Here is a 25,632-nt window from a genome sequence, read left to right as displayed (position 1 = left end):
AATTTAAATTAAACTGATGACAAAACACACACGGTACAACTTTGGGGACTTACACATGAATAAGGTATACACTAAACTGAGGACCTAATACACACGGTACAACTTTGGGGACTTACACATGAATAAAGTATACACACTAGACTGAGGACCTTATACACACGGTACAACTTTGGGGACTTACACATGAATAAAGTATACACTAAACTGAGGACCTAATACACACGGTACAACTCTGGGGACTTACACATGAATAAAGTATACACACTAGACTGAGGACCTTATACACACGGTACAACTTTGGGGACTTACGCATGAATATAGTATACACACTAGACTGAGGACCTAATACACACGGTACAACTTTGGGGACTTACACATGAATATAGTATACACTAAATTGAGGACCCAATACACACGGTACAACTTTGGGGACTTGCACATGAATAAAGTAAACACTAAACTGAGGACCCAATACACACGGTACACGTTTGGGGACTTGCACATGAATATAGAATACACAAAGTAAACATTGCAGACTTTAACAAATATTAAGCTTTATATTGAAATTATGAAATATAGACGATTAAAGTCACAATTTACTGAACTTTCAAACGTTTCCAGGGCAATTTTGCACCTTTTTTTCGCCGATCCTACATTCACCACTAAATTATAATTTATAAACTTTTGTTCAGAGTATGTGCTAAAGGCTATTCAAGGTATGAGCTGAAAGTTTCATTATTCTTCTTCCGTAGTTATTATAACAAAAATAAGTATTTTTATGTCATTCAAATCAAAATTTTAATTGTACGCAGCATGATCACAATACCACGTTTTTGCAGCACAATAAATTTCTGAACATTACAGCTCATGTGAGCCTCGTATTAACATATTTACATTTTGATGTAATGAATAAATTTCTTACTGCTCTACAACAAATTAACACTAATATAAGTAATCAAAATTTATTGGCAAATATTTTCATACAATTGATAAAATTGCAATTAAAGTTGCAATTATAGTTATCATTTATCATACACTTTCAATCCATTCATGTCAGTTTAAAACTCCACTTAAACATAGGATTTAATGCTGTAAGAAGTTTAAATTTTAAAAAACATCTCCATCCAAATTAATTAACAAATTCTATGTAAAACAATATACTATTTGATCATATACAAATCATTGATAAAATTGTAGTACTTAACAGTTAATTAACATTCTCTGCATATTGATTACATTACTTAAAATCAGCCAATTATTTATTTCCAAATCTCCAAATCATCCCAAACAATCAAATACCTCGTATGTATAGTGCATGTGCATACTAGCTGTAAACGATGCATCATTCATATCATTGTCAACTCTCAACATCCACAATGAAGTAATTCATTTCAACAGTATGAAATATGTCAATATCTACTTCTCCAACATTTCATCAGTGCAATTTGTGAATTTACAAATTCAAATTATTCAGAGTTTACTAATGCTGTCAGTTCACTCCAAAACCGAAATCGTAAAACACTATATATATATACATGTACATACAACATATTCTCTACATTTTGATTAAAATAACCAATTCTTATATCTATCATTAAAACATTTCAACAAATCTACAATTCTTGTGAATACAGTACACATTCTGTTGTTCATACAACTATCATCAATGCACATCAACAGTACAATTAATTTTTATATAGCAAATCTAGCTCATTAATATAATTTGCAGTATGCAGTTACTAAATATTTTCTTAATTTCTAGTACATTATATATTTGTCAAAATCTATTTCCAAACATCAAATCAAATCAATTACCAATTATTGTATAATTCATACAAATACTAACTGTAACCATAGTCATTCATACAACCAACAATGAAGGTAGATATACCGGTACACAATTTGCTCATTAAAACTACATGTCCAGTCACTGTAATATTTATTCCAATCCCTCTGTATTTCAATGACAATGCTAAAATTAATCAAGATCTATACCCAAAATATCTGAAAATTTTTTTTTTGTCATTTCAAGTTAATGTCAACTAAAAACACAAAACCATATTAGTTTTACAGTTGTATTAATCAATTCCAGCTAAAGTTATCATGGCCCTTATTCCTTAGTTATTTTACAAAGGTGAATGCTCATCACAGCAACAAACATGACAACAGTATGTATTGGTAAAGCTATACATGGAGTATTTTCTACAAATTCGCTAATCCTCACACTTCTGTGCTTTATACAATATATGAAAATTGATGTCCACAAGCTATAATGAACTTGTAACTACTTCATTATCAAAGTAAATAAAGACAAAAAATCAGCATTTTCTTTGTTTTTTTATAAGGTTGTACACTTCTCCAAGTTCTTTTGGAAAGGATTTTATCCTTTTTTAAAACATTCTCGATATCGTTCTTGCCAGGAACTTTGGACATTGCAATAAAATGGGAAAAATGCTTGTTGACTGAATTCATTTCAGATGGATTCCATGGTTTTTTCTGTGTTTTGTGACGTTTGCCTGCAGAATTTTCATCGGTAGATCTGCCATCAGAGGGTGCTTTCCTTTTCCCTAAAATTACGAGTTTTACAATATAAATTGGTTGATGATATGGTTGGAATGTGAAAAATGCAAATAACTAAGAAGACATACAGTACCGCAACATTTTTTTTCACAAGATAAATGATAGAATTTACGCACGATAGGACAGGCTTAATGTATGATAGAACAGGATACATGCATGATACAATAGGATTTATACACCATTGGAAAGGATATACTATGCATGTTCATAATTAACGAATAATCACGATATATGATCTTCACGATTTACCCGAAAATGGCATAATTTGATAAAGAAAATGTAGGAAATAAGAAATATTATGCAGAATTTCATTTTATTAAAAAAGTCAAATTATTACGAGCTGCGTCGTTAGAATAAATTCATTGGAAAAATAAACTAAAATGATGTATGAATTATCTTTATCAATAATCAAAATACAATGCGTGTTCTTTAATAATATATAATCTATCTAAATATTATCATTTTTTTTTATTGAATTAAATAAACAAATTAGATGACATGCAAGTTAATGTTTACACAAGTAATTCAAAACACTCTCTGCGTACGATTTAATATGTCAGACATACAGTTACATATGTTATCTTGTTCCAAAGAATTTTCGATTGTACACATTATCCTATCATCTCCAAATGTTACTTATGTCTTCTTTTTAAAAATATCTTTCGACTTAAGAACTTCAATACATAGAGCTTAATATTGTTAATTTGATGGAATGTTTGATAAAGATTTGCATAATTTGTTCCAATATTATTGTTAACGGAGCGATGAACGACTTATAACTTTAAAATAAAATAGCTTGCTTACGAAAAGGCAGGATACAGCTAACACGATAGGATAAATGGAGAAACTGATAAAATATAACGATAAACCTGGTAAGATTACTGTACGTTAGGATAGGACTAATGCACGATAGAACAGTTTACACGCGCGATACAATAGTATTCATACATTGATAAAAGATTGTAAAATAAATAACTTTGCAGGTACCATAATTTCATATCTCATTCTGGCTAAATATTTTTAGAGAAGAAAAAAGGAATTTGTCATCTGCATCTATCATACATGTATATGTAATATGAAAGATACTAAGTATATAAAAACTTTCTGTATAAATTACATGGTCTTGACATGTACCTGATTTTTGACTGAAAATTCTTCACATTATGAGCAGACAGAAAATATGGTAATGCCAGTGATGAAGTTTATCAACTATATTCATGAGTCGTATTTAAGCTTTGTTTTTGTCTTGTTTTAAGAAAACAAATTAACTAAGAAAATTGTTTTTTTTTTTGTAAATCAGAATTTGAAATCTTTCCACTCAATTAGAAACATATTTTCTAACAAATATATTCTTGGGAAAAATGTCAGTATGATAATTAAAATACATCTGTTGGGAACTGTTTTGTTATGGATGGGGGAGATGTAAGAAGTTTTTCAAAGATGCATATTGTTCAGGAAACATTTAGTTTAAAACTATGACCCTGTGTGGACTGAAGCTTGACTGTTAATGTACCCAACATTTAATCTTGAGAACTGCTTTTTTTTTCATGCATCTAGTTTAAAGTAGAATTATAATATACCAGAAAAGGAGAATATACCAATAATAAATGTGTACTGAAATAAGGGTACAGACCTTGAGCGCTTTTATTATGAAGACTGTCTTTATCAGTCTGGTAATCCATTTCTCCATCACTCTCATCTGCACAGGACCCGTCAATTTCCTTTACCTCCTCTGGAAAAAATAATCAAAAAACGATAAGAGTAAGTTATGAACATTAATTCTTATATCATATATACAAGAAATTAGAATTCTTACCTTCATTAACTAATAAGAGGCCTACAGGCCTTGACAGTCACCTGAGTACCATATCATTTAGATTAACCTGGCTGAGGGTCTCGTTTTTGCATTTTAAGCTTCATTTTGGAGTCTAAACCCTAATCCAAATTTTAATTTTGGTTAAAAGAAACTTGCAGACTTTAACGGTAAACTTTTATTACATTCAGTTTTGCTAATAATGCACACGTGCAGTTAATTCCTAAATTATGGCAGCAATATGTTACATGTACCCATGTGAATTAATTGACCTAAAAAAAAGTCATTCACTATACGGCCAAATTTATCCATCCCCCCCCCCCCCCGAAAAAGCCCCAACCCCTGCCCCACTCCCAGTGAATTTCACAATTTTACAGTACAACAGTCCACAATAAACATACTATACTAAACCAAATCTAAAATCAAATGTTATCAAAAGTCTATAGATCAAACTTGCACAGGAGGAATAAATAATCACCATTGAAATATAACAAATGAGTTCATTTTAATAATCTATTCACAACACTGAATCCTTCCCTGCCTATCATAATTTAAAGAAAACAACTCACCCTGATTATTAAAGAGCATCTCTGTGACATTTTTCCCCTCGTTAATTAGCATCAACATCTTGGAGATCTTTGTTTTTTGAATGATATCCAATGGTTGCCGATAAATTTCTCTGTGGACTCTTATGTCATGGCCAAGGAATTTGGCTAACTGATCCTGACCGTTTTCACTAAGCTCATGGATTTGTGCCATTGTGGCAATGTGTTTTCTGAGGTTTGTATAGGTTATAATGTTTCCATAGCGCAATTCTATTTTCCCACATATTTCATTCAATACGTCACTTGCCCTTAGTGTTCGTGTGGAGGGTGATGGTCTAGCAAATAAATATTTTCCACATACATTTGCATCACTTCTTTTCTGCATTAAGAGATCAATGCATTTAATCATCTCTGGAGTAAGTAATATTGCAACTTTTCTTTCCTGTTTGCCTTTGAGTTCAATTCGAGTCAAAGAACGACAAAGCTCAATTTCCACGTCTGACAAACTTGATTTAAGTTCGTCATCGTAGGGAACACTGTTTTGTGCTTCAATAGCTTGCTTGTAATTGTCTACAGTAATACGCTGCACATCGCCTCCACGCTTCCTGTTAAAGAGAGTTATGTGACATAGCGTCATCTTTGCCAGCTCAATGTAGAAAGCTGAATCATTCGACAATTTCATCAAAAGTTCTTTGATTTTTTCTTTTAGGTAGGAATTAAGCTTGTACACATCCTCGCATAGAGGTAACATTTTTGGCGCATTATACTTTTTCTCACTCAAAGTTTGTCGCGCGCGGGAAGAGATGAGATCGTTCCAATCAGACTCATACAACTGAATAAAGGCTGAACCATTCTCTTGTTTTGTTATATCTGACTCAATAATTCCATCTGATCTATAAATCCTTGCACATCGTTGAAGACTATACCCTATTTTCAGTGCAAGTGAAGGAGTTGCATACATATGTGTATCTTCACTAAATCCAGCAAGGGACTTCACACATGACACAACATTGTTAAATTTCTCAGGACTAAAACAATCCTCAATCTTCTGGATACCCCATTCAGGTGTCTTTTTGGCTTCTCCAATTAGTCTGCCTAGTTCTCTCATTCTGCAGCTGATGTGGTTAGATGTATGTTCCTGGATGTCCTTATTTTCATACAGGCGCTTTCCAAATTTCAGTATGAGTGGATCGCGATATATATACATATAAATGTCATCTTGAGACATGGATAATAAAACATCTTTGTAAAATCCTCCATTAATATGTTCTGGAATAGGTAGTAAAAAACGACCTTCTTTCACTCCTTGATTTTTTTTATCAGTCTGCTTACTAACACATGTCTTAAAATGATCACTCAATGAAGTTTTGGAGTACAAACCCTTGCAACCACTACATGGTATAAATTCACTATGTGCTCTGGTCTTCTGCTCTCTATACTTCGGTATTAATGTTCCAGTTCCATTTTTCAGAACGTTGAAGTTGTGATCCCAGTCTCCTTCATTTCTTATTGTTTTCCAAATTTCTTTTCTTTCGGCACTGTTTTTGGGTAAGGAAAGAGCCTTAGCTACAATAACTTCATTTTTGTGCATTGTTTCCAAGTGTCTAGCCAGTTTTGGGTACAATTTTCCACAAAATTTGCATGCATGTTTTTTGTCCCATTTCTGCTTTCCTTTCTCTGTGTTGGTTTTCTGTACAGTGATAGTTTCCAAAGGGATAGATATTGGCACAACAATACTTCTCTCAGAATCATTACTGTCACTGACATAATCGGGAGGATTGGATGAATCTTTCAAATGTAGCAAGGAATGAACTGCATTGTCATCTGTATCACTAGAACCCCTATCAAAAGGAATTGTATTAATTCAATCTGACAAATAGCAAAACTCATGTTTCTATAAAGTTCACTTCTGATGTACTTAAATTTAGCAAATTCATAAAAATATAAGAAATACTAGACATGATCTCATTGCGAGCAACAAATAGGTTTTCTGTTTGATTATGAACTAATGACAGGGTTCAACTAATATGTTGACATTATTTCATTTCTAAAATTTAATAAATCCACCTTAATTGGGCAAAATCATAACAAATACAATAACTTTATTAAAATCCAAAAATCTTAAGAAGGGCTTAACTAAAAGCCCGAATGATTTTATGCATTACTTAACAAAAACTGGAAATTAAAAGGCTTAATATAAAACAATTCATTTTACTAGGTACAAATTAACAATTCTTCTGAATCAGATTTGGTACGAGTTACTATATTAATTTTCTCAGACTAATTTTTGGCCCAACACTGCAGAATTAAGATTTCCAAAAAAGGTCATTTTTAAGAGGCAATATCTCTGCAATGTGTTGGAATCACTTCCAGTGACATTCAGAAGTGACGGACAACCTGCCCATAATCAAATTTGGTAAGTTTAAAACATATTTTGATGAAGAAAAAAAATCCAAATTTTTAATTTAAAATTTTTTTAAAACAGTTTTCCAAAAATGCCATTTTAGCAGACCAGAAGTGACGGATGATCAGGGTATTAGCTGAAAATAAGGAATCTACAGTATATTCTTGTTTTTGTACATACCTAGTTTCAAAAGGGATAGATATTGGAACATCAATACTTTTCTCAGAATCATTACTGTCACTGACATAATCGGAAGGATTGGATGAATCTTTTAAATGTAGCAAGGAACAAACTGCATTGTCATCTGTATCACTAGAACCCCTATAAAAAGGAATTGCATTAATTCCATCTGACAAATAGCAAAACTCTGTTTCAAAAAAGTTAAGTACTGGTGTACTTTAACCAATAAATTTATAAATATAAATAATATTGAATTTGCTATAGGTATGTTAATTTTTATAGTGATTACTAAACAACAAATTAAGACTGATGAACCCAAATCTGTATAAAATTCAAATCATTAATTATACTCTTATTTTTATACAATCCTTTATAGACTTTACATAACCTATTCTTGTAAATAATGATCAGGTAGAAAAAAAAGAATCTGCAAAATTCCATTTTTTAAAGTGTCTACTTACTGATCAGTATCTTCTGAAGGTGAATAATCAGAATCATTGGAATCCGAAAAAGAAAACTCATCATCATCACCAACAAAATCATGGTGTATAAAGCTGTCAAGTTTCTCTGGAAAATCTGTGGCATTCCCAGGTACACGGCTGTCAAGTTCCTCTGGAGGATCAGTGGCATTCCCGGGTACACAGCTGTCAGGTTTCTCTGGAGAATCCGTGGCATTCCAAGGTACACTGCTGTCAGGTTTCTCTGGAAAATCCTTTGCATTCCCAGGTACACAGCTGTCAAGTTTCTCTGGAGAATCTGTGGCATTCACAGGTACATTGCTGTTAAGTTTCTCTGGAGAATATATGGCATTCCAAGGTACACTGCTGTCAGGTTTCTCTGAAGAATCCGTGGCATTCCAAGGTACACTGCTGTCAACTTTTTCTGGAGAATCTTTGGCATTCCCAGGTACACAGCTGTCAAGTTTCTCTGGAGAATCTGTGGCATTCACAGGTACATTGCTGTTAAGTTTCTCTGGAGAATATATGGCATTCCAAGGTACACTGCTGTCAGGTTTCTCTGAAGAATCCGTGGCATTCCCAGGTACACTGCTGTCAAGTTCCTCTGGAGGATCAGTGTCATTCTCAGGTACACTGCTGTCAAGTTTCTCTGGAGAATATGTGGCATTCTCAGGTACACTGCTGTCAACTTTTTCTGGAGAATCTTTGGCATTCCCAGGAACACTGCTGTCAGGTTTCTCTGGAGAATCTGTGGCATTCTCAGGTACACTGCTGTCAAGTTTCTCTGGAGAATATGTGGCATTCCCGGGTACACTGCTGTCAGGTTTCTCTGAAGAATCTGTGGCATTCTCAGGTACACTGCTGTCAAGTTTCTCTGGAGAATATGTGGCATTCTCAGGTACACTGCTGTCAAGTTTCTCTGGAGAATATGTGGCATTCCCGGGTACACTGCTGTCAGGTTTCTCTGAAGAATCTGTAGCACTCCCAGGTACACAGCTGTCAGGTTTTTCTAGAGAATCTGTGGCATTCCTAGGTACACTGCTGTTAAGTTTTTCTGGTGATTCCGTAGCATTCCGAACTAAAAAAAAGAATATATGTATGTCACTTTTGGACAAAAATAAAATTAATTAAGGTTGTCTAACCAATCACGATAAACAGTTTTATAAAAAAGAATGCAACATAATTATAAGATGAGGGCTTTATTTATTTAACTGGCATGGTAAGAAAAAATCAAATTTAATAGCTAATTATGTAAATTAATAAAGAGGACTTATCTAAAATCGACAGGGGTCTTTTTGAGTATCCGAATATCTAAAATCGACAGGGGTCTTTTTGAGTATCCGATTGCAAAGTTGTATAGTGAAAGTTTATTTTGAAGCTGACAAAATATATTTTATTAATATTTCTATTTAAATTTTCACTTAACCAATTGGTCAATGAAGTTCCTAGTTTCACTTGCTTCCAATAAGATTTTACGTGCCCCAAGCAATCGATTAGTTGTGAATATACCGGTAAATCCCTGAAGTCTTTATTCTTCATTACTTTTTCCATTTTTTTCAATGTTACACAATTTATTGTAAATGGACATGTATGTATGACTTCTAATAGCAGCTGTATGCTTGCAATACAACAAAGTGGACAACTGAATCTTTTTTACATGTCTTAATGGTAACTGATTAAACTGACAAAACTTAAAATGAACTGGAGGGATTTATATCAAGGGTGATAATTGGTAACTAGTTAATTACCTGGTACATAACACAGCTTATTCAAGTGCAAGTCCCCATAGCTGTATCGTGTGTATTAGGTCCTCAGTTAAGTGTATATTATATTTATGTGTAAGTCCCAAAGTTGTACCGTGTGTATTAGGTCCTCAGTTTAGTGTATACTATATTTATGTGTAAGTCCCCAAAGTTGTACCATGTGTATTAGGTCCTCAGTTTAGTGTATACTATATTTATGTGCCAATCCTCAAGTATTACCGTGTGTATTAAGTCCTCAGTTTAGTGTATTCTATATTTATTGTGCAAGTCCCCAAAGTTGTAATGTTACTCAACATGATGGAAACAATTCAAAATTGAGCAATTGGTTAATCAGATGAAATAAATAAACTCATGCAAATATAATCAAAAGAAAAAAAAAACTCTTCAAAATGCTTAAAAACTTTAAATTCAGCAGGATTTAGACTGCTACTGCATATATAGCTTTCAAATTGTCATATACAGTCTAGACTGCCATAGCAACTCTCTGTCTTATGCGACCATATCAAGACCCACATAACATATTTTTCATTGATATATTATGTCTTGAAACAAGTTATATCTTATTCTATACCAATATCAAAGACAACAAAAATGCTAAACCGGCTAATCTTATAATTGCATGGTTAATCTGATAATTTTTCTCGGGCAAATTGACTATAAGATTAAGTGGAACCCTCGGTATCTAGATTCTCATCTTGATTTGGATTAAATAATGGGGCGGGTGGGTGGATTTATTTTATATTATCTTTTAAAAACTATTATTTTCACCATTCATGTCCTAGAAATTACAACTGCTCTATTCCTGAAATATTTAAATTGTTAATGCTAATATGAGTATACAAACCCATTTGTAATCTTTTAATTTCAACTTAACTGCACATGCAGAAAGACATTTGTATTCTTTATTATAAAAACATGAATGGAATCGAACGTTTATCCATGTTAAGCAGCCATTGCAATGTTTGTATGTGCCGAGCTTGATATTTTTTCCCTGAAATACACTGGAGCGGGTCATTTTCAGAGAGGTGGGCGGGGATGAGAATCTAAAAAATAATTTTATGTGGCCTAATGGCCATGAATTTTAAAATACAGCTAATAATTAAATCCTAGTTTTAAGATAAAAGATACCGTACATAACATTTTATCTATTTGAAACAATGTACTAAGTTAATAATGATTAATGTTGGATTGTCACATAAGACAGTCTAGATTGTATATAGATTGACTTTACTCCAAAGGACAAGTACTGTGAAATCATTAGAATTTGTGGTGGCTAAATATTTGTAGTATTTGTGTGTAGCACTCCCCCACAAATTTACACTCTTGACGAAAACACATTTTGAAAGAGTACCTGGGTAAGTCATCATACTAAAACTGAAAACCGATGCATCTATGAAATTTCATCCCCACAAATGAGCAATAACCCATAGTTCATGAAAATTGGCCCTCACAAATTCAAATAATACCACAGTAGTCTAATGATAACGAGTTACAACCTGTAACAAAACAAATAACAGAATATAATGCACAAAAAATGAAAAACGTTTTAAGGATGTGTATTACATGCATCTCTTTTGGACATCTACAGAAAAAAAATATATGTTGTCATTGGACAGCAAAAAAAGAAGGCCACATGCTATATCTGGTAGTTTTTAGGGCTGGGACGATACTGTACTGAGCCTATTCGGTACATATCACGATACATGAGGTGCGATACGATACATATCACGATACATTGCAATTAAATGAAAACATGAATAAAAGTTTAAAATTTATTCAACCTGCCGATGTATTACCGCATGTCCAAAGTTATTTTGTTATATTCATAATGAGCGTTGCACAATTTACAAATTACTTTAGTCTCGTGTACACTAGTTTTTCATAAACAAGTACTCCAAAAGTTTTCCACACTCCATATTTAGCTTCCTAACAGTTTTGACAACTTTACGAGGTTTTCCGCCATCTTTGTACTTTCATATTAGGCGCGCGGACTAAAAATAGCCGATATATGAAGCTCGGATATTTTTGAAAAATTAAAAAAAGTTCGGTAAGGTATCGTTGTATTAATGGTAAATGTATCGATCCAAATATCGTCAAAATCAATACCGCGATGCACCGGTGCATCGGTGGATCGTCCCATCCCTAGTAGGTTTTGCCTGACTTTATGACGTCAGGCATATCAAAGGTTTAAAAGTTGCCTTCTCAGAAACAGTGCAGACAGTAAGAGCAAGCAATATCAAGATTTTCAAAAAAAAAGATTGACAGACAGACTAACAGGGGTAACAACAATAACATTCTTTACAAAGTGTGGGTATAATTTTGATTACTTAAAGTGTAAAATACATACAAATTTAAACATCAACATGTGAAAATCTTTCATCGACTATTAAATCACAAAAACTTCCACAATCAACATATGCAATGGAGTAATTACCTTTCCTCTCCAAGGATAGATGTTGCCTGGGCCATAGTCATATACCAGTTCTGTATTAGAGGATAATGGCCTTAGAGAGAAAAAACAAATGACTGGCTTTTCATCAATCTCCATCACTTTTGGTCTACAATTTGGATGGATATGATCATCATTTAACAGACGTCCAAATGATCCATCTTCTTTTGAAGCATCAACCCTTGATGAAAATAAAATAAGCAACATAAATTTGAACCTTGCATAACTGGTATTGTCACAGTGAAAGATATGAAGACAAAATATCTAAAATTGCAAATCACTTCATAAGTTCTACATATATATGTGTATGTAATAAAATATAAAAACAAGGCTTTATATACGTAAAAGGGTATACTGAAACATTTTTAGAGCTAGATAATCACAGTTCACTAGGGCTGTGTATTGGTAAAGATTTTCTGATACATTACGATACTCGCTAGACTTATTGAAAGCAACGGAGGTTGATGCAAACTATCCATGTAAACACTGAGGAGATCCAAAAAAATACAATAAACCAAGAGGTTTCTCACACAGCCCTCAGATTTTTGCTCTCTCTGGATTTATCATACGTTTTCAGAACATCTCAGTGATTATATGGAGAATTTACGTCACTCAAAAGTAACCTTCCTATTGCTTTCGACAAGTTTGGCAAGTATCTAGTCCATTTTGGAACAATGTGTTTATTATGCGACAGACAGATGTAGTTAGACGATAGGGATAATTCATTTGATCATTTTCCCACCTAGATCTCATCAGAAATCGTTGGAGATATTAATATAGAACTTGTTTAAAAACATATGTTGAAGTAGACTGATAAGTGATGTTCTAATCATTGATTATAATCTAAAATTAGTAGATTATTACCGCATTCTAAGTGCTCGATTATAAAAAGTTTCATTACAATTAATTGGTTGGGTTTTTATTTCCCTCTCGACAAGCGCATATCATATAGCAGAATATTTGAGACCCGAACTATCAATACACCAAAAAGGAGCTGCGGTTTAAAAATGGCTGATATGTCAGACGTGCGCTATCCCTACCCATGAAATAAAGCACAATCTCTTGTTTGGACATTTTTTTGTTTCAAGAAATTGAGTGTTGAACCGTCTAGCTACTTAAGAACATCTTTTGAATACAGCATTTTTATGGCAAGAAATATTAAATAAATTGAAATATCAAAGGCCTATTAACAAGTCAGTGAATTGTATCTTGTTTCTTTACATTTTTTTAACACTTAACTAAGAAATATGACAAATTTTGATTATTATCGATAATAAGTTAGTTGCAGAGAGTCGATTATTGATTATGAAAATCTCACCGATTCCTATCACTAGCTTGAAGTGAGGACCTCCTATAAATCCAAGACGGCGGGTGTCGTCCTTTTACTTTTCTAATTTACATTGAATATACTTTTTAACATGATTGAGACTGGGGTTTTCAGTGAATTTATCTATTGCAATACATACACCTTAGATTACCAATTTTAATCAATTTTTCCTTCAACAAATATCTAGAAACTCATTCTCCAACAACCAAGCCCTTGTATTCTTAACATAAACAATAAAACATGGTGAACATGATGTACAAATTAAGCAGCAAAAATTTCTTACCAAAAAGGCTTTCCTTTGAATGTAAATTCAAAAATATATGTGTCATCTACATCTGGTTCTTTCTCTAATAACTCTCCTTCATACGGTAATAGGAATTCATTTTGTCCAAATTCTTTCTTTGTAAATACACCTCTTCCTGAAAATAAATAAAGAACTTCCATTAGGGGTTGAAATTTACAAGATATACTTGCTGTATGCAAATTAAAAAATGAAATTGTGCGCTAAAAGAGACATGTGGTTGCCAACTTTTGCGAGTTACAAAATAATGGTCTAGCTTTTTCGGATTTTGAGGTTTATGATTATCCATTCAAATTTTAATTCAGAAGCTTACACTCAAGAAACTGTAGATGTAGAAACATTAGTTAGGGTGTTTTGAATTATCCCAGAATTAACCCTGTTAAACACAATCAGTTGTTCTCTTCTATCTTTATCCTAAAACAAAGTCTCAATACAAACCCTAAAATCATTGAATTTCACAATTACAAACAAGTTCAAACTATACTCAGACATACTAAATAGAATTCAAATGTTGGAATATTGACAGACTGTTTCCATGTACAAATTGTTAGGTTAAGAAATTATTTATACCTTCACAAATTAACAGAATCATGATATCACTGCATTTTTCACAGCCCCTTAGGCATCTGACAAACACTGCATTTTAACAGCCCCTTAGGCATCTGACAAACATTTTATTATTTTATGTAGTAAAATGATCAATTTTAAAATTATATACAAGAATGGGTTCCTCAAATTATACAAAAAAAAGATTTTATTCCAATGCAACCTAGTTCAAAATCACTTTATTGTATCTAATTGTTAATGATATAAACAATTTTTAGGATTGGTCTAATGTGTGGAAAACATTTTTTCCTTAAATTTAAATTATTTTGCAGAATATTTTTGTTGTACTTAATCATTAGGGCCTATATATTTTTACAAAGTTCCCAAGATAATTTCATTGTTTCCTGACTTTTTTCTAAACATTTTTAGGGTTTCTAGACCCTTGAGATCAACATGGGACCTATCAATATGTAAACCATCAAATTGAATTAAAATATTTTATCCTGCAACTACTTCTTGCATTGACCAAATAAAGGTAACCCAATAAACAAAAGCTATATTCGGTAAATGCCCCAATATAGCCTCATGCATTTAACTAACGTTCAAATACACTATGACATCATTTTTCTTGCTTGGTTTACGCCATGGTGTCATGGTTTCAACTGCAGATAGGCAGCAAAATCTGACGAATTAAGCTTATTTGAGATGCAAAATGTGATATTATGTTACAGGATAAACAAAATACATGATAACGTCTTAAAATATGGGCGATATTTGGGCTCGGTCCAAAAACATGAAGAACGCCTTGCAAGCTTTCTTTCCCTTGCCCAAATACCATAGATTACTAATTAAATGGAGGAATTAATATCCGCGTAAAATCGCAAGAAGCCCCCTCCGCAGAATTTATAGTCTCGTCATTATTTTCTGAGAGTTGAGAACCATAAAAAATATATATTTATTCGTGCAATTTGATTCAAACCAGCGGGATTGCATGGTCATGATCCATCACTTCTAGTGTTGTCAAATTGTTTGGAAATGATAATATTGATTAATCGTTCAATCGGTTGTCTCTTACAAACCGATGATCGGCAAATAATTGAATCCATTACAAATTGTGTTCAATTCATTTAAATGAAACACTAAATAAAAGCTAATAAATAGGATGTATGCTGTATTGTTATCAATGAAAGTGTTACATATCTTATGAGATTAAAAAAACTAGTTTGCAACGGTTTTTATTTAACTAAATATATTTTTATTTTATTTATCTCAATAGGAACTCAAAAATATTGTTAACAATGAGATTTTTAAATACAATTGAAGGTCAAAGGTGATCATTGCATGCTTTTAACATTAGATTTGTTATCTCTGTCTAAAGATATCCTTGATTCACATTTTGCTTATTTACTTGATATTTGTTAAAACCTCTGGGTTCAAAACTAATGACATTCATTCAACAGTATGAAAAATTTCCAAGTTTTCTCCTTTGAAACACCCCCACTAGCTTATCAGGTTTCAACACACAGCTAAAAAATATGATGTCTATGGGGATTTTGTACTGCAAAGTGACCCGCATGATAATGTTGAAAATTCTGTGAGGTATTTAAAGTGACTTCCGAATGGATGTCAACATTCCCCATTTGGTCCTATAATTATCTTGTTTACCATAACTGACCTTCTTTATATTTCATGCAAGAAGTAATTGGGAGGCCATTATACAATTGCCCCAAAACTTTTAGAAGTTTGAATGCAAAGTCTATGAAAGAAACACAAATTGATGAGTACCCGTAATCTTTACATTGCATTGTTTACAGACACAGTTCAAAGTTGAAAACTATCACTGCTCTAAAAAGCGATTTTGTTTACATGCTGAAAAAAATACACATATATGAAAATTGTATGTCAAAATAACTAAACCAAGCTATTCTGAATAGCTTTATTATCTACATAAGTTTTAGAAGCTATACTGGCGTGCGACCAATTCTCGCCAAGTACCATTTCTCGCCAGTACATTGCGACATCATTTTTCATATACCGGTATTATTTTTTGTTTTGATAAAATGACTTCACAATGTACTTGCGAGAAAAAGTACTCAGCGACAACTGTTCGCACGCCAGTATAGCTAAATCAGGAGATTGTGTTGGAGCTGTATAAGCCATAAGAAATAAGTTTTGTTCCTGTGAATTTTTCTGAGTGACAAATGATATTGTTTCAATTAAATTATCTTGACTATTTTCCCTTTCATCTATTTTAATTGCACCTTTATCACAGGTATGTGTATTTCTATTAAAAACTGTCCAAATGTACTGCATCAATATATTTGGACAAACTTTAGATAGATGTGGTATGTTCACAATTTTTAAACGTTTTAAATAAATTTCTAAGGCCTATTCCCCCCCTGGAAAATTAAAATTTCTTAAATTTACACAGTAAGATGACCAAATGTATGCCTTGGAACCCTCCGCCCCAACCCCAGGGAAAACTAGGCCTAGCATACAACCGAGAAAAAATCCTGGATCGCACTTGAGCGTTATGCACAAAGATATTCCTTTCATGATTTGCAAGGGGATTTTAAAAAGTATACATTGTGCATTTCTCGGAAAGTTCACTATACAACCCGTCTTAATAAGATTTTCATTTCTAATGTTATAGCAAATCGTTATGGAAGAAAATCACCGAGTGCGAGTACCCCCCCCCCCCCCCCCCCCTTCCACAGCACATCGTATTTCAAGTTTACATCACAAATGTCATCGAAACATGTTATCAACATACCTTTATTCGGAGTTTCTCTAATATAAAAGGCATCCCGGTCAATGATTCTTTGACCATGTTGACCTGGCCTTCCCCGTTCCCTCCGACTTCTTCTCGACATACTTTTCCCCCGCTTCAACAAAATGGCATTTCCGTTTTCTATACACACGCGCATGCGCATTTCGAACATGTGTATCGTCAGAGGTGCGTAAGTGAAGATGGCAACTACAATCCGCACGGTATCTGTGTAATCACATGTCTGATGAAAACCCGAAAATGGGACTATATACTTTTCGATATTTTTTAGGTTTAGAACATGCTATTTTTTTGATTTAAGCAATAAAAAAATATGGGGACTTAAATCAAGTCCCCAGACTATTTGAGGTCCCCATTTTACGACTTGCGTATCTGAGGCAGGCCCCCAGTTTGGCAGAACCACACACGCACACACACACACACACACACACACACACTTTATTTAATAACCAGGTACTCTCTCTTCTATTAGATCGATTTTAGGATGTTTAAATTTAAGAATCAGGTAGATGTCCTTGTGATCACCCGTGTACACACACATATATATATATAAAATTGATTTTTATTTTATTTTGTTTATGTAAAGTTTCATTTTTAAGAAAAATGTACCTTTACCATATTATTCAATGCTATATAAATAATTCTTTTATTGCTTGATCATGAGTGGAAACCTATTCCTAACCAATTATTGTAATATTGAGTTAACTACGCAAAACTTCTTGTAAAACAGCTCAAGCGACCCACATATTTAATTATTTAATTTGAGGTGATTAATGATTAATGACATCAACAGAAAAGGCAGTTATTTTGCCAAGTTGACATTTAAGACACATATCTGAAGATTTAAAAACATATGCAACACATGTTTGATTAAAAAAAAAAATTATGGACTTACGTAATTCGATGATGGCTGCTTTAAATATACATTGTATCATCTCTTTGAAATATTCAGCATCATTTTGAGATGAATAACCTCTCTGAGCAAACTTTTTAGCTCAAACCTTAAGTGTGACTTTTTAGTAACAGTTTTTTTAAAAAAATTCTTTCCCCCCTTTTATCTGCCCATTTGCTTTTACGCTCTTATTCTTAGGAACTTCATTGCCAAGTTTTCTGAGAAAAGAAGCTTTCAACGTTTAATGAAGATATCTGCTCTTTACTAAGGGAAGATATTAAAAATATATTGAGAATGTGTAGGATGTTTAAACAAAAAGTTCCTAAGGCACATTGCTAACTTTAGCAACAATTTGTAAATACATAGGGTAATTGAATCCTTTTCTAAATTTTTCAAACTCGGAAAGGAAGTGATTCTACAAAGTTTTGGAGAAATAATGGAATCAACGCTATATTGTACATCACTATGCTTCCATGTATGGGTTATACCACTACTTGTAGGTTTGTATATTTGAAAAAAGAGAATTGTAAGAATGTTTCTCAAAATGAATTCCTCCTGAGGTCCCATTATAAGTATAGGGATTACTGTTCAAACAAATCTGATACTAAAGTATATCAGACAACTGTATACAGGATTATTTTCGCCTCGTGTAATTTTCGCCCCTTTTACACTTGAAAGTAGTTTTGCCCCTTCTTGAATTCGCCCAGAAACAGTTATGTTTAAAGAGAGATATTTTGTGATGTTGAAATTCGCCCTCTAACAAAAAAAAGTGAAAGTAGTGAAAATAAAACGTGGCCAAAGCAGATCTTCTTAAAACGATTTAAAAAATTAATTAGATATAAATGAAAAATCAACAATAGATAAGGATGATTATTTAGTTATATTATGAATTGTGGCATTGTAGTTCTTGTGAGGGTATTTCATGATTTTGTCCCCATCATTATACTGACAGTATACTCTGTTTTGAAATTTTACCCCTCTCTGGGGCCCCAATTTTGGTCTTATGAAGATGTTTTGAACAGTTTAGAATCTTCACTATATCACACTGCTTGTAAATACTAGTAATATCACCAATAGTTTTATTGTATTACTTATCGTATCCTTAACTACTTACCCCTCCATGCGACAAGTATGGTCTTGGTTCAGCGTTTGAACATTATATATACATAGATGAAACGTGTAAATATTGACATTTCAAGTACAAAGATTAAGAAATTTTGTTAAGATACCCGTCCTATTTTCACAGTTCTCTTCTCTTTGAAAGGATGAGTTCTCTTTTTTTGGGAATTAAGATTTCCTGTTTCATACGAATGCTTTGTCAAGTTGAAATTGGCCAAATGGGTCGAACATTTTAAAAGTTAATGGACGGACGGACGGACAGACTGATAGACAGACTGACGGAAAACAGGTGATTAGAAAAAGTTCAATTAAGGTGGAATGTCCCTCTGATGAGGGAGATATCTTCTGTAGAAAATATTCTCATTCTGTTTCTGATAACTCACAATTATAAAGGCATGTAGCAACAAGGGAGGCGTTACTGGGCCTCATTTTATGCTGGAAGGCAACTTTTTTTAAAATTCAAATATTAAAAGATAAAATTTGAACGGAACGAACTGAACCCTAACTTTAACCGGAAAGGGGGGGGGGGGGTAAAAAAAAGTCAGAAAAGTTTTACAAAAAATTACACGGAACATATCATAGTGATCAATTTTTTTTAGGTAATATCTTTACCCCTCCCCCTTTTCCCATCCCCCAATGCATTGTTGTTGTTGTTAATTGTTGTTTTTCAAATATACCAAATTATATATACTAGTACAGTACATGAACAATAGAAAGAAGAATTTGAAAAACAAAAACCTAACAAAAGCATCCTTAAACATAGAAGGTTTAGTTTGCTCACACCTAGAGGCCAGAAAGAGGTTCATCATAGAGATAAAAAGATAAAAGTTATTTCTAACTCTAAAGAACATGGAGACGCCTTCGTTTGTTTAGTTTGTAAAAGGAAGCTCCTTAATTATTCTAAAAGCAACCTTCTGCATAGAAGATTTCAATTTAAAACCATATCTGAAACCATAGAGACGGGACAAAGTTTATAGGGTGTTTATTATCTTAACCAAAATACATAAATGCAAAACAGACAGACTTCTGCAAAGCAAGAGGACGTTCAAACTTACTTTATCAAAAAAAATGTGGACCTTAAAGTGAAAGGAATAGGAAAGAAGTGTGTACAGATCACATTGTGTGAGATTATGCAATCGATTCGATAGGAGGTTACAATGTTGAATGGATTTTCTTAAAAGAGGAGTTATTTTGAATCATTGATTAATGAATATGATTAAAACGAATGCCGTTTCTGGTTAACCATTTTATCACCTTGCGCAATTGTTGATTTAGATTCAAATTCTGAACCCTTATATCTATAGTCATGTAAAACTACAGGCTTGCACCCCATACTCAAATTGAATCACATGGTCTTACAAGGTAGCAACGGACCTGAAGCAGAACAGGAAATCAATTGGAACGCGCAATGTTCATTTGCAAAGCTTAATACTTTATTCATCAGCTGCGACTTCAACTCGTAGAGTAAACTTAAGTAAGTTCCACAAATTACTAACCACATTTATTAAATATATGAGAAGTGAAATCTTAAAAGCTTGAATATAATACCGGTATATGAGTGATGCATTAAAAATAATTAATCCAGTAATAATTACGATTAATGCTCTAAGTTATTCTTTAATATAATTTCATCTAGATTTCAAAAAGGCTTCCTAATTATGGACCCCAATTGCAGTGCCCAGGATGCTGTGCGCTGTACTTTGTGTACATCCTCTGTGGCTACCATGTTCTGTGAAGTTTGTGATATCAATCTGTGTAAAGATTGTATAGAGATACATGTATCTGACTCTTCCAAAGTCCATAAAGTTGTGTCACTTAAACAATGCTTGGCCACTTTGAATTATCCTAAGTGTGTAAAACACGAAGACATGCGATGTGAACTTCATTGCGAACAATGTAACACTTCAATCTGTGCGCAATGTATTTCTTCAAAAGAACATAAAAATCATGACATTGTGGACATTCTGAAGTATTTTGAAAGTAAGAAAGAAGTTCTACATAATGATTTACAAGAATTAGAGGAGTCTATTTTTCCCAATTATCAGGAGATTGCATCCAAAATTCCAGTTCACAGAGCTGATCTGAGTAAAAACTCCCAGACGTTGACAACGGATTTTGATAAGCAGGGAGAAGAGTGGCACAAAGAAATAGAAAACGCAATCATGAAACTGAAGTCTGATATTGAAGAAATGGTAAACCGACACCAGACTGTCTTAAACAAACATGAAGACGAAATCACAGTCACCATAACTGAAATCAGACAGTCCATTGCTGATCTTAAGAAGTTACAAGAATCTAAAGATATATGTCATGTCACGGAGTACGAATCCAGGAATGCTGAATTTCAAAGATTGCTTCCTAATATCAATATTTCCTTACCAAACTTCACACCCCAGAAAATAGACAGAGATCAATTTTTGAAAAAGTTTGGTTCTCTAGATAAGCCAGCAGTATCTTTTGCTACAAAAGAATGTAGCAACACCGTGCAGATCCCGGGAGCCGAGTCTTCTACCCTCTCCGACAAACCATTGCTGGATATACCCAAGGTCGTCACAGCTTTTGTCACAGAGTATGAAGAATTAAAAAGTGTGGCCTATCTAAATGACGACGAAGTTTGGACTTGTGGTGATGACAACATCATAACACTCTATAACATTCAAGGAGAACAATTAAATTCAGTCAAAACTCAATCGAGAAAGAGGCCATTTGACATAGCAGTGAAACAGAATGGAATTCTAGTTTATACCGTTGACGAAAACAAAACTGTAAACGTTGCAGAGGATACAGATACACATAGGGCAATCAGCTTAAGCAGATGGGAACCAAGTGGCGTATGTGTAACCACTTCCGGGGATCTCTTGGTCGTCATGTACAGTTGGAAGAATAGTCAAGTGAAAGTTGTGCGTTATTCTGGTTTTGCATCGAAGCAAAGTTATCATTACGGTGAAAGAGGCTCCAGGGGTTACGTCTGTGAGAACAAGAATCTAGATATATGCGCGAGTTTCAATAGCGAAATAGTGGTGGCCAGTCAGGCTGGTAAACATCGATTTACTTATTCTGGTCCTGAATCTGCTACCAAAAAATCGTTTTCTTTTACTGGGATCGCTACAGACAGCCAATGTAAAATCCTAACGATAGACGACAACAACAGCTGTATCCACATCCTTGATCAGAACGGAACGTTCCTCCGCTTCATTAACAATTGCGGTTTACGCAGTCCATCGAACTTAGGTATGGACAACAACGACAACCTTTTGGTAACAGAGTTAAACTCAGGAAAGGTGAAGAAAGTCCAATACTACGCGTAAACAGACTGACTTAATTATTCATCATCTAAAATTGTCAATCTTATTTCGAATTCATCTTGCTTGTTTAGTTTACGATTTAGTAGCTTTCTGACATTTTCAAATAAATTACATCATTTTAAAGACGGCATCCGATTCGGTGGTTTATACATTTCGTTTTCAATCTAATTAAGATTACTAAATCTACTGATTTGTAATGTTATTGAGTATCATGTTGATGAAATTGATTCTCAATCGTATGTACCCTATCAAGAGAAAAAAGTCTGTCGGTGCACTCTATTGATGATAGAAACACTTTTAATTGTATAAAACCCCTTTCACAATTGGCGCACGACCACTTTACACCACTTTGCGATCGAAATTTTTGAGCTTCGCACGAGCTCTCGCATACGTTGCACGAGCCCTCGCTTACATTGCACGAGCTCTCGCATTCGTCGCATACGTTTTACTGGTCGCATCAAGTCTCCTCTGAATAGTGGACATGCACACTATTCAGACGCGACCGAACGCGATCCAAATTATCGCAGTGCAACGCACGAACATTAGTACGAACGTTTTACAACGTTTTGTGTACTCGCAAGAGTGATAAACGATTTATGAAGATCGTAAGATAAATGATAAATCGCTGGTGTTTATGCGTCTGTTTTGCGACCGTGAGACTGTTGCTCAACGTGTCTCATGTAATCTTGCAACGTTTTACTATCATTGCACGACTTATCAGCCTCAATTTGCAATGCTTTGCTACTAGTATATCTACCCTGTATAAGTATCTCTGTTTCAGAACAAAATTTACAATATACATTTATTGCATGATGGTGAGGGAAATACATCATATATGAAGATTTATTCCCTCAAGAAAAATCATATTTCCCGAGGGCTTCACCCGAGAGAAATTTGTTTTTTCTGGGGCCACATTTTCATTTTCCCTGAACATTAATGCAATAAACGTTTTATTATACCAAGCAACATATGATTACACAAAATACGTTTGACTTTTCAACAGTCGCAACATTAACGTCGTGATTGTTTGATTTCCCATGTAACTGCCTCACTTTCATAAATCATAGATAGTTAAGTTAGTTCAGAGATATAAAGAGAATCATAATGATTAAATATATTTGATTTAATCATATTTGTCTACATCGTATGCTCATATCGGCTTTTTCATTCCTATGACATCGCCCTGTCACGTGACTTTCTAGACCAATCAGTTATAATAGAATACTCATATTGAGGTATAATAATAACTGCTGCTGCATATCTGTATCTTCTTGGGCGGCATCTTTTCTCGCTTTTAGCTATGTCTTCTGAATATGGGCGGTGTATATATACCCCCCCCCCTGACTCGCACGATCATTCGTACCATGGAACGCATAATCGCACGTCCAATCACATTGACGCACGTTCAATCGTCCGATCACCTAGTCTCTCGCGCGATCATATCGCATTATCTTTCAACAGTCGCTTTCATTGTACAACAGTTGCATAGAGACGCAAGATATATCGCAAGATTTAATGTGTTTACATTGCACAACGCTCGCTTAGATTGTGCGAATTTCGTACGAATACTTTTTTCAAATGCGATTATTTTGGCAACAGTTTACGATTCATACAGTTTACGATTCATTTTATCGGTTGCACGAATATTCAGTCGCTTCTGCTCGTGCGCCAATTGTGAAAGGGGCTTAACACATGATATGAGACCAATGAAATCAGTTTCAATCATCTTATTGGATCATTTTTCAAGGCGCGACAGATCGCACTTTATATCGTGACAATTGACAATATTGCATGTATATAAGTTTGTTTTTTTAATTGTGGATACTGAATTAAAAAAGAAAACTAATACAAATTATATCGCTTGCTTTGTTTTCTATGTAAAATTGTGAAAACATACATCAAAAACAAAGTTGAAAAGACAATTGGTATTGCATCTGGTTACTACAAAAAGACTGAAAGGTGTACATGGGTGCTAAAAACTCATCGTCGTTTCCATATCGATTGCTTATGTATTATTCCCGCTTTGAAAAATACTTCATGAAAAGTAAGGAAAATCTATTTTGAAAAAAGCATACATGTAATATGTCTTTATAACTTTCATATTTCATATCCGTTTCATGTCTTTATATATATCACCATTCCCTTTGTGTTTCATATGGGTAGTAAGGTAGCGAGCACTAGAAAAAAGATCATAACCCGCGCCTGTTAAAACAGAAATCTTACTCTCATTAACCAATCGCTGACCATCTTACTCGTATTAAAATAAATCGGTCTTAATGAAAAGAAATCAAAGCCTCATTCAAGTTGTTTTAAATTATTGTCATGTACATGATGAAATTACAAGTAAGTATATGTTTGTTATGTATATTTGATATGTATGTATAATCAATGTTGGTGCGTGTATTCGTGTATAGTACCGAGTTCGTGGTTATGCAGGCTCTTTCAATTTCAGAAACCCTTAAAATGCTCGTGTCTCCTAGATCCACAGTTATTATGTGACCAAGGGGATTTGTATTCGTATGTAGCACCTATCTTTATATTTGTAGAATACATATTATATGCACATTGTTGATATGTTTTGACATACTGATGTACATTTGCCCGGCTGTTACAAGTTCATGTATGTGTATGGACTATTTTTATATGTAGAATCTCTCTTTTAGGCATTTCTATCTAATATCTGTAATCTTGTATGCTCTCTGGGCCCAAAATTGGAAATAAACTATTATTATTATTATTATATTATTATTATATAAAGTCATATAGCTTTTACTTTTATTAATTAAGGGTCCTCCACACACCTGGAAATATTCTGCATACAAGCCCATTCTTCTAAAATACTTAAAGATATAGATTTTTTGTTAAACTTGAAAATGACCAAAGCCCAGGTAAAGACAACGCCCCATGCTATGCTTATATCGAACTAGAATTTCAATTACAATATGTATTTTAGGTTTAAATAAAAAAAAAATAGAATGTTTCATACCGGTGTTATATAGTGCCTATACAACACCGGTATTCCTGAAAATTCCAGATATGGAACCGCATTATTAATTTATTTATTTTGGCCTAACATTGGTCATTACTGAATCTCAGGTCAGCGCGTTGTCCGTACAGGGCAACTGCAAAAGTCCAACAGTTCCTTCTTATATTAAAAAAACC

At 33.6% G+C, this 25,632-nt stretch overlaps 3 protein-coding genes across 4 annotated transcripts; 1 reads left to right on the top strand and 2 right to left on the bottom strand.

The window, feature by feature from the left end:
- Window positions 1-815: 815 nt before the first annotated feature.
- Window positions 816-9,058, bottom strand: LOC105338989 (uncharacterized). Its single transcript, XM_066068550.1, has 5 exons — window positions 7,984-9,058; window positions 7,523-7,663; window positions 4,963-6,779; window positions 4,214-4,312; window positions 816-2,567 (listed from the first exon to the last, which is right to left on the bottom strand). The coding sequence occupies exons 3-5, from the start codon at window positions 6,527-6,529 to the stop codon at window positions 2,296-2,298; spliced, it is 1,938 nt and encodes a 645-aa protein (XP_065924622.1). The 5' UTR covers window positions 6,530-6,779; window positions 7,523-7,663; window positions 7,984-9,058; the 3' UTR covers window positions 816-2,295.
- LOC117684793 (N-lysine methyltransferase KMT5A) lies at window positions 8,074-17,398 on the bottom strand. Of its 2 annotated transcripts, none has more exons than XM_066068551.1 (4): window positions 17,140-17,398; window positions 13,803-13,938; window positions 12,178-12,373; window positions 8,074-9,058 (listed from the first exon to the last, which is right to left on the bottom strand). In XM_066068551.1, the coding sequence occupies exons 1-4, from the start codon at window positions 17,306-17,308 to the stop codon at window positions 8,990-8,992; spliced, it is 570 nt and encodes a 189-aa protein (XP_065924623.1). In that variant the 5' UTR covers window positions 17,309-17,398; the 3' UTR covers window positions 8,074-8,989. The 2 variants fall into 2 exon arrangements, with proteins under 2 accessions (XP_065924623.1, XP_065924624.1); XM_066068552.1 differs by lacking the exon at window positions 17,140-17,398 and adding an exon at window positions 14,391-14,552.
- A 3,635-nt stretch (window positions 17,399-21,033) lies between these two features.
- On the top strand, window positions 21,034-22,473 carry LOC136270668 (tripartite motif-containing protein 2-like). Its single transcript, XM_066069020.1, has one exon. It carries the CDS (start codon window positions 21,034-21,036, stop codon window positions 22,471-22,473), a length of 1,440 nt encoding a protein of 479 aa, XP_065925092.1.
- The last annotated feature ends 3,159 nt before the right edge of the window (window positions 22,474-25,632 follow it).

The sequence above is a fragment of the Magallana gigas genome, chromosome 8 (assembly GCF_963853765.1).
Source record: "Magallana gigas chromosome 8, xbMagGiga1.1, whole genome shotgun sequence".
In the NCBI taxonomy this organism is placed as follows: domain Eukaryota; kingdom Metazoa; phylum Mollusca; class Bivalvia; order Ostreida; family Ostreidae; genus Magallana; species Magallana gigas.
Note: the sequence above shows the minus strand (reverse complement) of the source record. Positions and strands in the feature narration are given on the sequence as shown.

Excerpts from the sequence above, each read along its gene's own strand:
- LOC105338989 (XM_066068550.1), bottom strand. The coding sequence starts at position 6,529 with ATGCACAAAAATGAAGTTATTGTAGCTAAGGCTCTTTCCTTACCCAAA. Across the intron at positions 4,313-4,962 it reads GATGCTCTTTAATAATCAGG|AGGAGGTAAAGGAAATTGAC; the intron begins GTGAGTTGTTTT and ends TATTTTTTCCAG. Across the intron at positions 2,568-4,213 it reads TCATAATAAAAGCGCTCAAG|GGAAAAGGAAAGCACCCTCT; the intron begins GTCTGTACCCTT and ends TCGTAATTTTAG.
- LOC117684793 (XM_066068551.1), bottom strand. The coding sequence starts at position 17,308 with ATGTTCGAAATGCGCATGCGCGTGTGTATAGAAAACGGAAATGCCATT. Across the intron at positions 13,939-17,139 it reads TAGAGAAACTCCGAATAAAG|GAAGAGGTGTATTTACAAAG; the intron begins GTATGTTGATAA and ends ATTTATTTTCAG. Across the intron at positions 9,059-12,177 it reads TCTATCCTTGGAGAGGAAAG|TTCGGAATGCTACGGAATCA; the intron begins GTAATTACTCCA and ends TCTTTTTTTTAG.
- LOC136270668 (XM_066069020.1), top strand. The coding sequence starts at position 21,034 with ATGCGATGTGAACTTCATTGCGAACAATGTAACACTTCAATCTGTGCG.